Source organism: Neophocaena asiaeorientalis, unplaced genomic scaffold, assembly GCF_003031525.2.
Source record: "Neophocaena asiaeorientalis asiaeorientalis breed wild unplaced genomic scaffold, Neophocaena_asiaeorientalis_V1.1 scaffold91, whole genome shotgun sequence".
NCBI classification, from domain to species: domain Eukaryota; kingdom Metazoa; phylum Chordata; class Mammalia; order Artiodactyla; family Phocoenidae; genus Neophocaena; species Neophocaena asiaeorientalis.
In genome coordinates, this window is record NW_020173198.1 from 11,369,807 (window position 1) to 11,385,179 (window position 15,373).

The 15,373-nt window shown below is 40.4% G+C and overlaps 1 protein-coding gene across 5 annotated transcripts in view; it reads left to right on the plus strand.

Annotated features, from left to right (window-relative positions):
* The first annotated feature begins 3,664 nt into the window (after window positions 1–3,664).
* PARN (poly(A)-specific ribonuclease) overlaps window positions 3,665–15,373 on the plus strand; it is a 163,208-nt gene continuing 151,499 nt past the window's right edge. For 3 of the 5 annotated variants that reach the window (XM_024744568.1, XM_024744566.1, XM_024744570.1), the window contains exons 1-6: window positions 3,665–3,793; window positions 4,197–4,274; window positions 6,961–7,040; window positions 8,026–8,093; window positions 9,813–9,894; window positions 15,146–15,206. In XM_024744568.1, coding sequence (XP_024600336.1) covers window positions 3,775–3,793; window positions 4,197–4,274; window positions 6,961–7,040; window positions 8,026–8,093; window positions 9,813–9,894; window positions 15,146–15,206 — 388 coding nt within the window. In that variant the 5' untranslated portion in view covers window positions 3,665–3,774. Of the gene's footprint in view, window positions 3,794–4,196; window positions 4,275–6,960; window positions 7,041–8,025; window positions 8,094–8,178; window positions 8,261–9,540; window positions 9,728–9,812; window positions 9,895–15,145; window positions 15,207–15,373 lie in introns of those variants that run through there. The other 2 variants (XM_024744565.1, XM_024744567.1) reach the window with 2 other exon arrangements.

Consider the following 15,373-nt stretch of genomic DNA (forward strand, 5'->3'; position numbering starts at 1 on the left):
CCGCGCAGGCGTACTACTGCCGGTCCCGCCCCTTACTCTTGGAGGAACGGACCTTGAGCCAGGGCTTTACACCGAGAAGGTGAGGCTGTTGTGTGTATTTGATCCTCCAGAGTGGCTGTTATTGTATCTGCAGGAAACAGCTTTGCCCGGAAATTAAAATTATATTACAAGACCGTACTGTACTCGCCATAATTTTTTTTTTGCCTTTACATTTTATGCAGAAAATCAGAGAATCATGGCTAGATTTCCATTTGCAGTATTAAGAAGAATCGGAATTAACATGACTTTCTTATCACCACTTTTTTTTTTTCCCAGCGTCTTGGTTCGTTAAGAATTCATGAGGATTACCTGTTTTAAATCACTGGCCTGAAGATTGTTAAATCGATAATTTGGGATGATTTTTTTTCCCTAGCAATCAAATGGGCAAAGAGTAAAAAGATTGGTAATGTTCTGTACTAGTGCCAGGAGTGTATGACTCATTTTCTGGAGGATAGTCTAGATAGGTATCAGCATATTTTTAAAAAATTGCCATGAAAGATACGTAACAAAATTTACCATTTTAACCATTTTCAAGTGTGCAGTTCAGTGGCACTAAGTGTATCCACATTGTTGTGCAGTCATCACCACCATCCAGGACTTTATCATCTTCCCAAACTGAAAGTCCATACCCATTCAACAGTTACCAATAGTTCCTTTCCCAGCCTCTGGTAACCACCATTCTACTTTCTGTTCAAGAATTTGACTACTCGGGGCTTCCCTGGTGGCGCAGTGGTTGAGAGTCCACCTGCCAATGCTAGGGGACACGGGTTCGTGCCCCGGGCCAGGAGGATCCCACATGCCGTGGAGCGGCTGGGCCCGTGAGCCATGGCCGCTGAGCCTGCGCGTCCGGAGCCTGTGCTTCGCAACGGGAGAGGCCACAACAGGGAGAGGCCCGTGTGCCGCAGAAAAAAAAAAAAAAAAAAAAAAGAAGAATTTGACTACTCTAGGTACCACATATAAGTGGAATCATACAGTGTTTGTCTTGTTGTGACTGGCTTATTTCACTTAGCAAATGTCCTCCAGGTTCATCTACTTTGTAGCATGTGTCAGAATTTCCCTCTATTTAAAGGCAGAATAAAATTCCATTGTAGGTATACGTGACATTTTGTTTATCCATTCATCTGATGATAGATGCTTGGGTTGTTTCCACTTTTCGGCTATTGTGAATTATGGTGCTATGAACATGGGTGTACAAATACCTATTCAAACCTCTCCTTTCAATTATTTTGGGTGTATGCCCAGAAGTGGAATTGCTGCATTATATGATAATACTATTTTTAATTTTTTAAAGGACCATACTGTTTTCCATAGTGACTGTACCATTTTACATTCCCACTAGCAGTGCACAAAGTTCCAGTTTCTTACCTAATAGGTGTGAAATGATATCTCATTGTGGTTTTGATTTGCATTTGTGATGTTGAGCATCTTTTCATGAGCTTGTTTGCCATTTATATCTTCTTTGGAGAAATGTTTAAGTCCTTTTTAAATTGGATTGTTTGTTTTTGTGTTTTTGAGTGGTAGGAGTTCTTTATATATTATGGATATTTACGCTTTATCAGATACATGATTTGCAAGTTTTTTTTCCCATTCTGTGGGTTGCCTCTTCACCTTGCTGATAGTGTCCTTTGATGCACAGAAGTTTTTAATTTTGATGTAATTCATTCATCGCTTTTTCTTTTGTTGCCTATGCTTTTGGTGTCATAGCAAAAAATCATTGCCTAATCCAACATCATGAAGCTTTTTTGCCCTATGTTTTCTTCTAAAACCCTTATAGTTTTGGCTCTTACATTTAGATGTTTGACTTATTTTGAATTAATTTTTATACCGTGTTAGGTAAGGTTCTAACTTCATTCTTTTGCATGTGGATATTCAGTTTTCTTAACACCATTTGTTGAAAAGAGTATCCTTCCCTCACTGAATGGTCTTGGCATCCTTGTTGCAAATCATTTGACCATATATTCAAGGGATTATTTGGCGGCTCTCTATTTCATTAGTCTCTATGTCTTTATGTCAGTACCACTCTGTTTTGATTACTGTAGCTTTGCAGTAAGTTTATATTTATTGAACTTAAATTACTCAAAATTTAAATTTAAGTAGCCATATGTGACCAGTACTTTCCATCTAGGACTTTTAAAGCTGATACTAGAAGGCAGAGAGATATTTCAAGTTTGAAGTTTGACTACTTGTCATATTGGTTTTCACATTTACTCTCCGCTGCTCACACTAGGAATAGTGGGCCTAATTAACTATATATAAATTTCCTTTCAATGAGTAGAGGAAAATGGACTTGTGGCACCTGGTGGGGAAAATATGGTCACACTCTTACTTGTTCTTTAGGGTTCTTAATATTTTCTTTTGGGAGAAAATGGTTATCTTCTTTTCAAAAAGCACAAGTGGTTCATACTCAGTATTTCTCTCAAACCTAAGGTGTGAATGCAGGGAAATGTGACAGCAGGTCAGAACGCTGATCATATCTTACATTTATTTTTACAGTGCTTTACAATTCACATACATTATCACCACTGATCCTCAACCCTATTTAGTGGATGAGAAAATCGAGGTTTAGGAAGATTGAATAATTCCAGACCTAAAAAATGGCAGAGCTAGCCTTTGAAAGCAGATCTTCTAACCAACTTTCATAGTAGGCTTTTGTGAAAGACCAAGGTGAATTCATTCACTCAACCCACGTTTATCGAGCATCTCGACGTGTCAGCAGTGTCGTAGGCTCTGGGAATCAACTGCAAACCACAAACCAACGTAAAACTCCATCAGGCAAGACCTAATCTGTTTTGCCCACCGTAGTACTCCCAGTAGCTAGTGCAGTAGATAAAGGTCTCAGGTTTGCGCTCCCCGTCACCTCTGTAAGTAACCCTCTTTTCCATTATTCTTATTGCAGCACCCTGCTCTTTCTCTTCACAGCGAACTTTGGGTTTCCAAGTGGCAAGTTCGAGTCCTGCCTGACTTTCCCCTCTTCCCTCAAGTTAAGCTCCAGTGGGAGCTTGTCTTTTTTATTCCTCACTGTATCCCCACTCCTTTCAGGGTGCCTGGCACATAACTGGAACTCAAGAAATATATATTCATCAACTGGATGGATGTCATGTCACGCAAACTTCTGAAGTAAATGGCCCGGGCTTCCCTGGTGGTGTAGTGGTTAAGAATCCGCCTGCCAATGCAGGGGACACGGGTTCGAGCTCTGATCTGGGAAGATCCCACACGCCAAGAAGCAACTACGCCTGTGCGTCACAACTACTGAGCCTGTGCTCTAGAGCACGCGTGCCACAACTACTAAGCCCATGTGCCACAACGACTGAAGCCCACGTGCCTAGAGCCCGTGCTCCGCAACAAGAGAAGCCACCGCAATGAGAAGCTCGCGCACCGCAACAAAGAGTAGCCGCCGCTCCCGCAACTGGAAAAAGCCGGCATGCAGCAACGAAAACCTAATGCAGCCAAAAATAAATAAATAAAGTAAATTGTCCAAGTCTGGTCCTCACCAGTTAGACCACGCCTTGAAGGACTTTGATAGCCACGCCCCTCTTGTGTCCCGGGAAAGGAACCCAGCCTTGGCCCCGCCCCTGCAATGACGCAGGTACACGTGACGGCGCGCCGGCGCGCGCTGTTTCCGGAAGTCACCCCCGCGGTCTCCGCCGCTGCTGCCTGCGCTGCTGGCGGTGGAACTTCGCGAGTGGAACGGCAGAGGCGGGCTGGACGAGGCCGCGGGCCTGGCCACTCCGCAAAATGGAGATAATCAGGAGCAGTGCGTGTCCGCCGTGCACCTCCCCGCGTACCCGCGGCCCCCTTCACCCGGCCTACTAGGCCCGGAACACGGCCGGTCTGCTTGGCGGGGCCTGGGGCAGAGGCAGCCCCTCAGGGGTTTGCTCCCCTTTTGCGCCTCTTGGGGGGCCTTATTCCTCTCTGGCCCATACACCCTTCGGGGCCTTGTCGTCTTTCTTACCCGGGCACCCCCAGGGCCTTATCCCTCTCAGGCTCGTGACCCCGCGGGGCTTATTTTCCGCCCCTGTCTGTGCATCCCTCAGGGACCTGTCCTTCCGCCCTAGGAGACGTAGGAGTTCTCCGGGCCCTCCTTCCTTCCCAACCTAGTAGCCCGTAGGCAAGCAGCTAGGCCACCGGTTCTGAGCCTCTTCTCGGTTTCTCCGCAGATTTTAAGAGTAATCTCCACAAAGTGTACCAAGCCATAGAGGAGGCGGACTTCTTCGCCATCGATGGGGAGTTTTCAGGTATCCCTCGCTTGCAAGCTTGAGGCTGGCACCTTGCAGTGCATAGCCCAAACTCCTGCACCCCTACCCCCTGCTCCCTTGCCCCGGACTTATGCCTGCTGGCCGCTTCTCCCTGTTTGTAGCCTTGGGCAAGTTGCATGGGTCTCCACGTTTCCTCTTAAACGTTTCGAAAGCACGGAAGAGGTGAGGTGCGGTGGGTTTTGTGATTGGGTTTGTGGTTGTTGGACCTCTCAGGGTTGCAGATAGAGATTAAGTTTTTGGTGCTGCTTAAAAACTCGGATGTGTGTGAGACAGCTTGGGAGTTCGGGTCAGGCTTTTTTGTATGTGTGGTGAAATACACATAACATAAAATTGATCGTTTTAAAGTTCAGTGGCATTGAATACATTCACATTGTTGTGTATCCATCTCCAACCATCCATCTCCAGAACTTTTTCATCTTCAGAACTGAAACACTTTACCCATTGAACAATAATTCCCAACTCCTCTCTCCCCTCTGCCTCTGGCAACCACTGTTTCTGTCTCTGAATTTGACTAGTTTAGACATTTCCTATAAGTGGAATCATACAATATTTGTCCTTTGTGACCGACTTTAGGGTCGGACTTTTGCAGATAAATGAGGGTATTCCTTTAGGCATTAGTGGAAGTGTTCATTGCCTGCCTTGGCATGGGTGTGCATGTGTGTCTAATACTTTACTAACAGTTAAAACAGCAAGATTTTTTCTTTTTTTCCTTTTGAATCAAAGATATCCACTTTTGGTATAGATAACACTTTTGCTACAAGCTTAACATGTTTGTAAGACTTCAGCTCTTTCTAAAGGACTCCTTGCTGGGGGTAATCTTTGGCTTTAATTAAGTGTGCAGTTTCTAGTTGGAGTCAGTTCCCTGGAAAGCTAAGAGTTTTCACCGCAAATAATTGTCTCTTGACCTTGAGTATACCTTTGTTGTGTAGATGGTACTCCAAACTGTTGACCAAGACTGTACTCTAACAATAATGCACATCGGTATTTGTTGATGTCTGAGTATGCATTAATCTTTGAAAGCAGCAAAACTTATTCAGTCATAGAGATTGTTTCCTGAAATCATGACTGTTTTGAAACCTAATTTTTTTTTACTGAATTATAATCGACCAATTATATCAGTTTCAGGTGTACAACATAGTGATTTGATATTTTTATACACTATGAAATCACCATGCTAAGTCTAGTTACCATCTGTTAGCTACAAAGTTATTGTTGGCTATATTCCCTATGCTGTGACATTTATTTTATAAATGAAACTTTGTATCTCTTAAACCCCTTCACCTATTTGGCCTTTCCACCCACCCCCTCCCCTCTGGCAACCATTAGTTTACTCCCTGTATCAATGTCTTTGTTTTGTTTTGTTTGTTTGTTTTGTTTTTTGGATTTCACTAATAAGTGAAATCATATGGTATTTGTCTTTCTCTTTCTGACTTATTTCACTTAGCATAATACCTTCTAGGTCTATCCATGTTGCAGATGGCAAGGTTTTATTTTTTATGGCTGAGTAATATTTCTATATATGTATGTGTATATATATGTATGTATGTATGTATGTGTGTGTATATATATATGTGTGTGTGTGTATATATGGCATCTTCATTATCCATTCATCTATCTTTGGACAATTAGGTTGCTTCTATGTCTTTTCTGTTGTAAATAATGATGTAAATAATGATGTAGTGACATAGGGATGCATATATCTTTTCGAATTATTGAAGAAAAAATAATTTTTGTTTTCGTATAAATATCCAGAAGTGGAATTGTTGGCTCATATGTTAGTTCTATTTTTAGTATTTTGAGGAAGCTTTATACTGTTTTCTATAGTGGCTGCACCAGTTGACCTTCCCACCAACAGTACATGACGGTTCCCTTTTCTCCACATCCTTGCCAACACTTGTTATTTCTTGTGTTTTTGAGAATAACCATTCTGACAGGCATGAGGTGGCATCTCAGGATTGCTTTGGCTGTTCGGGGTATTTTGTGGTTCCATACAAATTTTAGGATTATTTGTTCTAGTTCTGTGACAAATGCCATGGGTATTTTGATAGAGATTGCTTTGAATCTGTATATTGCTTTGGGTAATATGGACATTTTTATAGTATTAATTCTTCGGATTCGTGAGCACAGTCTTTCCATTTATTCCCATTGTCTTCAATTTCTTGCACCAATGTCTTATAGTTCTCAGAGTACAGGTGTTTCACCTTCTTGGTTAAATTTATTCCTAGGTATTTTATTCTTTTTGATGCAATTGTAAATGGGATTGTTTTCTTAATTTCTGTTTTTCATAGTTTGTTATTAGTGTATAGAAATTTACAACAGATTTCTGTATATTAATTTTGTATCCTGCAACTTTACTGACTTCCTTTATTAGTTCTAATTGTTTTTTGGTGAGGTCTCTATAGTGTTTTCTATATTTGAAATCTATTTTAGACACTGAAACTGCCCATTCTCAAATTGAAACATTCACATCTCTAAATTCATTACTATAAAGTTTAGCTTGGTAGCCAGTGAAATTAATGCTAATTTTGAGAAAGTAAAGAAAGGAGCACTTCCAATTAATTTTAATTCATGAAAATATGAAATTATAGCGCCATTGAATAGTTGACTGACATTTTTCCATTAGCATTTATTAACAAATTAAAAACTTTTATTTCTTAAAATCTAGGAATCAGTGATGGACCCTCGGTCACCGCATTAACAAATGGTTTTGACACTCCGGAAGAAAGGTATCAGAAGCTTAAAAAGGTACGTGGATGTGCTAGAAAAAAATTTTTTTCCTCATGTTGGTCCTGCATATGTTGAATTATAGAGGAATATAATTGTTAAACTTGTTCATTAATGTCTCAACCCCAGCTATAAAATGATATTTTAGTGGTATTTAAAACAATAGCAAAAATAATTCTTTGCTGGAAAACATTTTGGGGAAGGTTTAGTATTTTCAGTGTTAATTTGATTTACAGGAAATGTGATGTGGTTATTTTAATCATTTGGAAATAGGTTTACCATGACACTCTGGATGGTGGATAGGTGCCTAAGTTGGGAAAAATATTAAGAAATGTATGTAAATTAATAATGCATCTGATACCTACTAGAGAAGGGACTTGAGGATATGGGGAGGGGGAAGGATGATTTACAGGAAATGTGATGTGGTTATTTTAATCATTTGGAAATAGGTTTACCATGACACTCTGGATGGTGGATAGGTGCCTAAGTTGGGAAAAATATTAAGAAATGTATGTAAATTAATAATGCATCTGATACCTACTAGAGAAGGGACTTGAGGATATGGGGAGGGGGAAGGATAATCTGTGACAAAGTGAGAGAGTGGCATGGACATACATACACTACCAAACATAAAATAGATAGCTAGTGGGAAGCAGCCACATAGCACAGGGAGATCAGCTGGGTGCTTTGTGACCACCTAGAAGGGTGGGATAGGGAGGGTGGGAGGGAGGGAGACGCAAGAGGGTAGAGATATGGGAACATATGTATATGTATAACTGATTCACTTTGTTATAAAGCAGAAACGTAACACACCATTGTAAAGATGTTAAACATCCAATAAAGATGTTAAAAAAAATAATGAGTCTGATAGATAATCTGTAATCTGTTCTAATTGGAAGTATTCTGCCAAAGTTAAGTAATCAGAAAACCCACCTGATTGAGAATACTGTTGCTGACGTCGACTGTAGAGCACTGTTTTGACAGATATTTTATTTCCCTTTTCCAGCATTCCATGGACTTTTTGCTGTTTCAGTTTGGCCTTTGCACTTTTAAGTATGACTACACAGATTCAAAGTAGGTTGTTTTAATAAGTGGTGGGAATTCTTTTGTCATGGCGTAATGTAATGCCCTAAGTCTCCTTTTATCTTATTTTCCCCAGGTATATAACAAAGTCTTTTAACTTCTATGTTTTCCCGAAACCCTTCAATAGATCTTCACCAGATGTCAAATTTGTTTGTCAGGTTAGTAGTATAATTGAGTTGTTCTTCTGTTATGAATTGCTGATGAGCAGTGTGGAAATGTGGAATCAGAATTCTCTCTAAAATTTGGTTCTACTACTAACTTTGCACTTTGGGCAAATCATTTCACCTCTCTGACTTTCAGTTTTAGGGTTGTAAATTAATGACACTCCCATCTTCCCTTTTACTTGAGAGTGAGTTAAGGAATGAGATGTAAGTGACAGGCAGATGGAAATGAGAACGTGAGCTTTATCATTAGTAAAGCTGAATCTGAGACCATGGCTTCGTAGTGTGACTCTTTTGGGGATTTTTAATGTCTTACCCCTGAATTGAACCTACAGATCAGGACCTTCAGGCTTCTTCCCACCCCATTCTCATTGCACCCATCTCCAAGGGTAGAGCTTTATTTTCTGGAAGAGGCGGGTATGTGTGTATCCTCTTTGAAAAGAGAAAGCCCAAAAGGGGCTAAGCTATATATGTTCAGTTTCTTTTCCCAAAGAGGCGGGTATGTGTGTATCCTCTTTGAAAAGAGAAAGCCCAAAAGGGGCTAAGCTATATATGTTCAGTTTCTTTTCCCAAGCTCACCAATTAGGAAAGAGAGGGTAGATAGAGACCACTGTATTTCCTCATGTTGGTCCTGCATATGTTGAATTATAGAGGAATATAATTGTTAAACTTGTTCATTAATGTCTCAACCCCAGCTATAAAATGATATTTTAGTGGTATTTAAAACAATAGCAAAAATAATTCTTTGCTGGAAAACATTTTGGGGAAGGTTTAGTATTTTCAGTGTTAATTTGATTTACAGGAAATGTGATGTGGTTATTTTAATCATTTGGAAATAGGTTTACCATGACACTCTGGATGGTGGATAGGTGCCTAAGTTGGGAAAAATATTAAGAAATGTATGTAAATTAATAATGCATCTGATACCTACTAGAGAAGGGACTTGAGGATATGGGGAGGGGGAAGGATAATCTGTGACAAAGTGAGAGAGTGGCATGGACATACATACACTACCAAACATAAAATAGATAGCTAGTGGGAAGCAGCCACATAGCACAGGGAGATCAGCTGGGTGCTTTGTGACCACCTAGAAGGGTGGGATAGGGAGGGTGGGAGGGAGGGAGACGCAAGAGGGTAGAGATATGGGAACATATGTATATGTATAACTGATTCACTTTGTTATAAAGCAGAAACGTAACACACCATTGTAAAGATGTTAAACATCCAATAAAGATGTTAAAAAAAATAATGAGTCTGATAGATAATCTGTAATCTGTTCTAATTGGAAGTATTCTGCCAAAGTTAAGTAATCAGAAAACCCACCTGATTGAGAATACTGTTGCTGACGTCGACTGTAGAGCACTGTTTTGACAGATATTTTATTTCCCTTTTCCAGCATTCCATGGACTTTTTGCTGTTTCAGTTTGGCCTTTGCACTTTTAAGTATGACTACACAGATTCAAAGTAGGTTGTTTTAATAAGTGGTGGGAATTCTTTTGTCATGGCGTAATGTAATGCCCTAAGTCTCCTTTTATCTTATTTTCCCCAGGTATATAACAAAGTCTTTTAACTTCTATGTTTTCCCGAAACCCTTCAATAGATCTTCACCAGATGTCAAATTTGTTTGTCAGGTTAGTAGTATAATTGAGTTGTTCTTCTGTTATGAATTGCTGATGAGCAGTGTGGAAATGTGGAATCAGAATTCTCTCTAAAATTTGGTTCTACTACTAACTTTGCACTTTGGGCAAATCATTTCACCTCTCTGACTTTCAGTTTTAGGGTTGTAAATTAATGACACTCCCATCTTCCCTTTTACTTGAGAGTGAGTTAAGGAATGAGATGTAAGTGACAGGCAGATGGAAATGAGAACGTGAGCTTTATCATTAGTAAAGCTGAATCTGAGACCATGGCTTCGTAGTGTGACTCTTTTGGGGATTTTTAATGTTTTACCCCTGAATTGAACCTACAGATCAGGACCTTCAGGCTTCTTCCCACCCCATTCTCATTGCACCCATCTCCAAGGGTAGAGCTTTATTTTCTGGAAGAGGCGGGTATGTGTGTATCCTCTTTGAAAAGAGAAAGCCCAAAAGGGGCTAAGCTATATATGTTCAGTTTCTTTTCCCAAAGAGGCGGGTATGTGTGTATCCTCTTTGAAAAGAGAAAGCCCAAAAGGGGCTAAGCTATATATGTTCAGTTTCTTTTCCCAAAGAGGCGGGTATGTGTGTATCCTCTTTGAAAAGAGAAAGCCCAAAAGGGGCTAAGCTATATATGTTCAGTTTCTTTTCCCAAGCTCACCAATTAGGAAAGAGAGGGTAGATAGAGACCACTGTTTCCTCCTGAGGAGGAGAGGGCTGACTTTATGAGCCAAGGTAAGGATACAAGGAGGCTCCCCTTTAGAACACCCTGTTTGGAGTTGTAGCTGATCTAGTAGACACTCAGTGAATATCAGTTTCCCCTTTCTGCTCTCTCTTTTTTTTTTTTTTTCCTTTCTGCTCTCTTTATAATCTGATACAATGGATAAGGTGAATGTGAATAAGTGTGTAGCGAATGGATATGTGATGAAAGCTGAATGTTGGCCTTTTCTCCCTTATGATCTTATGCTTGAGCTCCTCACCCCATAGCAACATTAGTTCCTTTGAGTCTTCCCATCTTTCCCTTTTCCTGCATGTAAGTAGTAATGCAGTTAAGAAAGCCTGGAGGGTAGGCTTCTGAGTGACTGAGTCATGTCAGGTTCTTTCTGTAATAAGGCAGGATATAAACAAATGAAATTGAGCATTAATTGTATATCTAGGGCTGAAGAGAAGGTAATTTTGGTTTTGTAAACCTGAATTTTTCTTAAATTAGCAAATAAACCATTGATATTTCTTTACCCTGCAACCAGTTAACAGCTATTTACTAGTCACCTTAGTATAGGATACTTAATTAAACAGTATTTGTAGATTTTCACTGAGAGAAAAATAGGCTCAGTTGGGAAATTCGTGTGGATGTAGTTTTCCAACAGTACCAGGAAAAGACAATTATTTAAAGTGGATTCCATGGCTTTAGCCAGGGGTTAATCAAACAAATGCAGACAGTGGCAATGAGACACCTTGGGGATGATGCTTTGTTCTAAAAGACCAACACAAACACAGTTATTCTAGGAAATGAATTGGAAACAGATCAAAAGAACCCTACCCATTGTACAAGGCCATTCTGGGGCTATACCTGGAACACTTTAGGTAGTTATAGTAGCCAGCCACTCCTTAAAACAAAGAAAGACATCACAGACTTGAAGACAGGCCAGAGACTAATGTCTAAAATGGACAATGGGATAAAAATGGTGCAATTCTCGGGTTTCCCTGGTGGCGCAGTGGTTGAGAGTCCGCCTGCCGATGCAGGGGATGCGGGTTCATGCCCCGGTCCGGGAAGATCCCACATGCCGCGGAGTGGCTGGGCCCGTGAGCCAAGGCCGCTGAGCCTGCGCGTCCGGAGCCTGTGCTCCGCAATGGGAGAGGCCACAACAGTGAGAGGCCCGTGTAGTGCAAAAAAAAAAAAAGGTGCAGTTCCCTGTTCTGGAAAAGCAAAGGCAGAGAAGAGGTTTAGACTCAGTAAGTAAACTTGTGAATTGTATGGATATGGTAAATGATAGTGTCTTTGAATTTTTTTCTTTTGTCCTCTATCTAAGGTGGATTTTGCTTTAAAATTCTATGGTGACAGCAGGGTTGCATCTTATAAGGAACTTATTAGCTTCTGGAGTCAGCGAGTAGGGTGAAAATTGTGTCTGGTCAAAAATCAATCTTGAAAAGCTCTTATTACCCTTAAAGCAGGGAGAATTTGGGGGCAAAATAACTTAATATGCTCTTTGAGAAATAAGCATCTGTATACATAGTGAGCTGCTCACACTGGGCGGGATATGGGGGAGCTGCCTGAGAGCCAGGCACACTCCTGGAGCACGGGCCCGTCCAGTGGGACGACAGAAGAACTGCATGGCATTGGCATTGTCTTCACCTCCTCTTTTTCTTCTCTTGTCCTTCCTTTTTCTGACCGAACATCTATAGTTGAATTCATGGAAGAAAATACATACGTGGTCGTGAAAAATCGAGACCCTGCTGCTGTCTGTAGAGTAAAGAACGAGTTTCTTTTTTTATCCTGTCTTCCCCATGCCACTTCCTTCCCCATTTCACTCCTTTTATGTCCATATGTACATAATACTCTTATGTCTACATATATATACATAATTTTAGCTTTTTTCTTTAATATACACAGGATCATAATATTCATATTTTATATAACTTGCATTTTCTACTTAACACACTGTCTTCATATTTCATAATATGGATATGTTATAATTTATTTAACTGGAGTTTAGAAGTTTTCCAGTGGTTACCTATCTTAAACAATGCTATAGTCAGCATCTGTGTGCAGCATGTCTTAGTTATATGTAGGAATGTTTTTATAGGATAGATTTCCTAGAAGGGGAATTGCTGACTCATACAGCTTATATAGTTAACATTTTGATAGATGCGTCAAATTGTCCTCCCAAGTAGCCATGCTCATCTTTTGAATCCTGAAAATGGTACATTTAGGACAAACCAAAGATAGTGGTTAGTAAACCGCAGATAGATTTTGCTGGTTCAAAGTGTTTTTCCTTTCTTTTCTTTTTATACAGCAGGTTCTTATTAGTTATCTGTTTTATACAAATTAGTGTATATTTGTTAATCCCAATCTCCCAATTCATCCCCCCCCCCCCCCAACCCCTGGCCGCTTTCCCCCCTTGGTGTCCATATGTTTGTTCTTTACGTCTGTGTCTCTATTTCTGCCTTGGAAACTGGTTCATCTGTGCCATTTTTCTAGATGGGTTTTTTTCTTTATTATGGTAAAAAATACATAACCTAAAATTTACCATTTTAAGAGGCTATCAGTTCAGTGGCATAAAGTACATTTTTTTTTTGTGCAACTTAGAGGGTATTATTTGAGTGGAAAGTAAATAGCTTCAAAAAGGGGATAGGTGAATCTCTGACTCTGGATTTTTAAAGAAGGAAGTGAGGATGTTTTGGAGTCTAGTGACAGCAGGGACAAAAATGCCTTTCCATAATCCATCTTTTGGTGCCTCTGTCAGTGATGGAATATTAGGTGGGCAGAATTTTAAGAATACTCACGCATGGTAGATAAAAAGGCTTGTGGCCCAAGTCAGAAGTCATTGGGTCTTGTTCAGAACAAGATAAAAAGGGAAGATGTGGGCGGGGACTGGTTGCTTATTTGAACCACAGGAAACCTGGACATGATGGAAAATGATGTGCCTGTACCCACACGTGTGTGTGTGTGTGTGTGTGTGTGTGTGTATTTGGTAAGGTTGCCTTTTTATATCTCATCATATTTTAAAAAGAATTTGTGTTGGGTAAAAAGTATATATATATATAAATATATACAGTATATGAAACCTTTTAACATAAGATTAAAAAGATAAGTAAGTGAAAAGTTGGAAGAAAAGAAAAATGAGGATACAATTACTGTGTTATGATTAGAACACAGAATTTGTGTCAAAGAAAGTCTCACCTTTTTGTCTCTGAGCTTCCTACCAGCCAAGAATAGGGGGAACACACAATCAGTTCTGTGGCCCATAGGATCGAAATAGGCCAGAGCTCAGGAGAAGTTCAGCTTCCCTCAGACTAGAGACCTCAGAACATTTCCCCTTCTGTTATCATAAAGAAATCACTAATGTAGAAGACCTTGTCTTCAGTGGCATCTCTAAAGAGAGTACTGGAACTGGTACAGCGTCCCTCAGCCTAGACTGATGGTATAATGTCAGGTACAGGTCAGGAAGGTAGTTCTATGAGGGGTCAGATTAAAACGACTTGTGTGCTGCCCTCTAATGTTCTGACTTAAAACAAGAATAGGGCTTCCCTTGTGGCGCAGTGGTTGAGAGTCCGCCTGCTGATGCAGGGGACGCGGGTTCGTGCCCCGGTCCGGGAAGATCCCACATGCTGCAGAGCGGCTGGGCCCGTAAGCCATGTTCGCTGAGCCTGCGTGTCCGGAGCCTGTGCTCCGCAACGGGAGAGGCCACAACAGTGAGAGACCCGCTTACCGCAAAAAAAAAAAAACAAACAAGAATAAAATTAGAGAAGCTACAGTGATGTTTCCCACTCTTCAGTCAGTTGAATGAGTACTTTGGAAAATTTTCCCATTCTTGTGTAGTATTATTTAATTAATATTTTTACTGACATTTACTTATACATTTTGACTTACCCTAGGCTTGAGATATGTATTTAATAAGTCTCGTTACTGGGAATTTTTCTCTATTTTGATCTTGAATGTAAAGAACATCCAATTAAGAGCTTGGGACTTCCCTGGCAGTCCAATGGTTAAGACTCTGCCCTTCCAAAGCAGGGGGCGCGGGTTCAATCCCTGGTCAGGGAACTAAGATCCCACATGCCACACGGCGTGGCCAATAAAAGAACAAAAAGATTTGGAGCTTTCAGAATCTAAGTTGAAGTGAATAATTGATACCTTATAACTTGCACATGTTTGCTACCTTAAACCTGAACCTGGGGTGAGATAATAGAAATACATTTAATTTTTATTTATAGTCTCCTAGTCAGTACAGCCACCAGGAGTTTCCTGCCGATGGAGAGAATATATGTTCACTAAGTAAAATTTTCTTAAATGTTGTGAAACAAAGGATATTTGTTTTATAAGCTATAAAGGAGAAGAGCCCAGATAGTTTAAGTGAATTAATGGATGATTTGGCAGCCGTGGAGTAGAAATGCCTTGTCCTCTGACCTTTGGCATGCTGCCTTCTTGCCTGGTTGCCTTTGCTTACTTGCCTGAGTTCTTTCTTTGCTTCTTTTCGTACACCTGCCATGAACATCACCGAAACGCATGTTCTGTTTACTCTTGTTTCAGAGCTCAAGCATTGACTTTCTAGCAAGCCAAGGATTTGATTTTAATAAAGTTTTTCGCAACGGTAAGACTATGTGTGACCTCTCTTTAGAGCTTGTAAATCTGGATTTAGTTGAGAATTATCTTTTTGTGCCTGCTGTCTGAGACAGGATCTCGGATTCCCAGTCCATCGTGTGCAGCCATAGAGTTTTTATTGTGCCCTTTTTTTAAGGCCTGAACTGAACAGGAGAG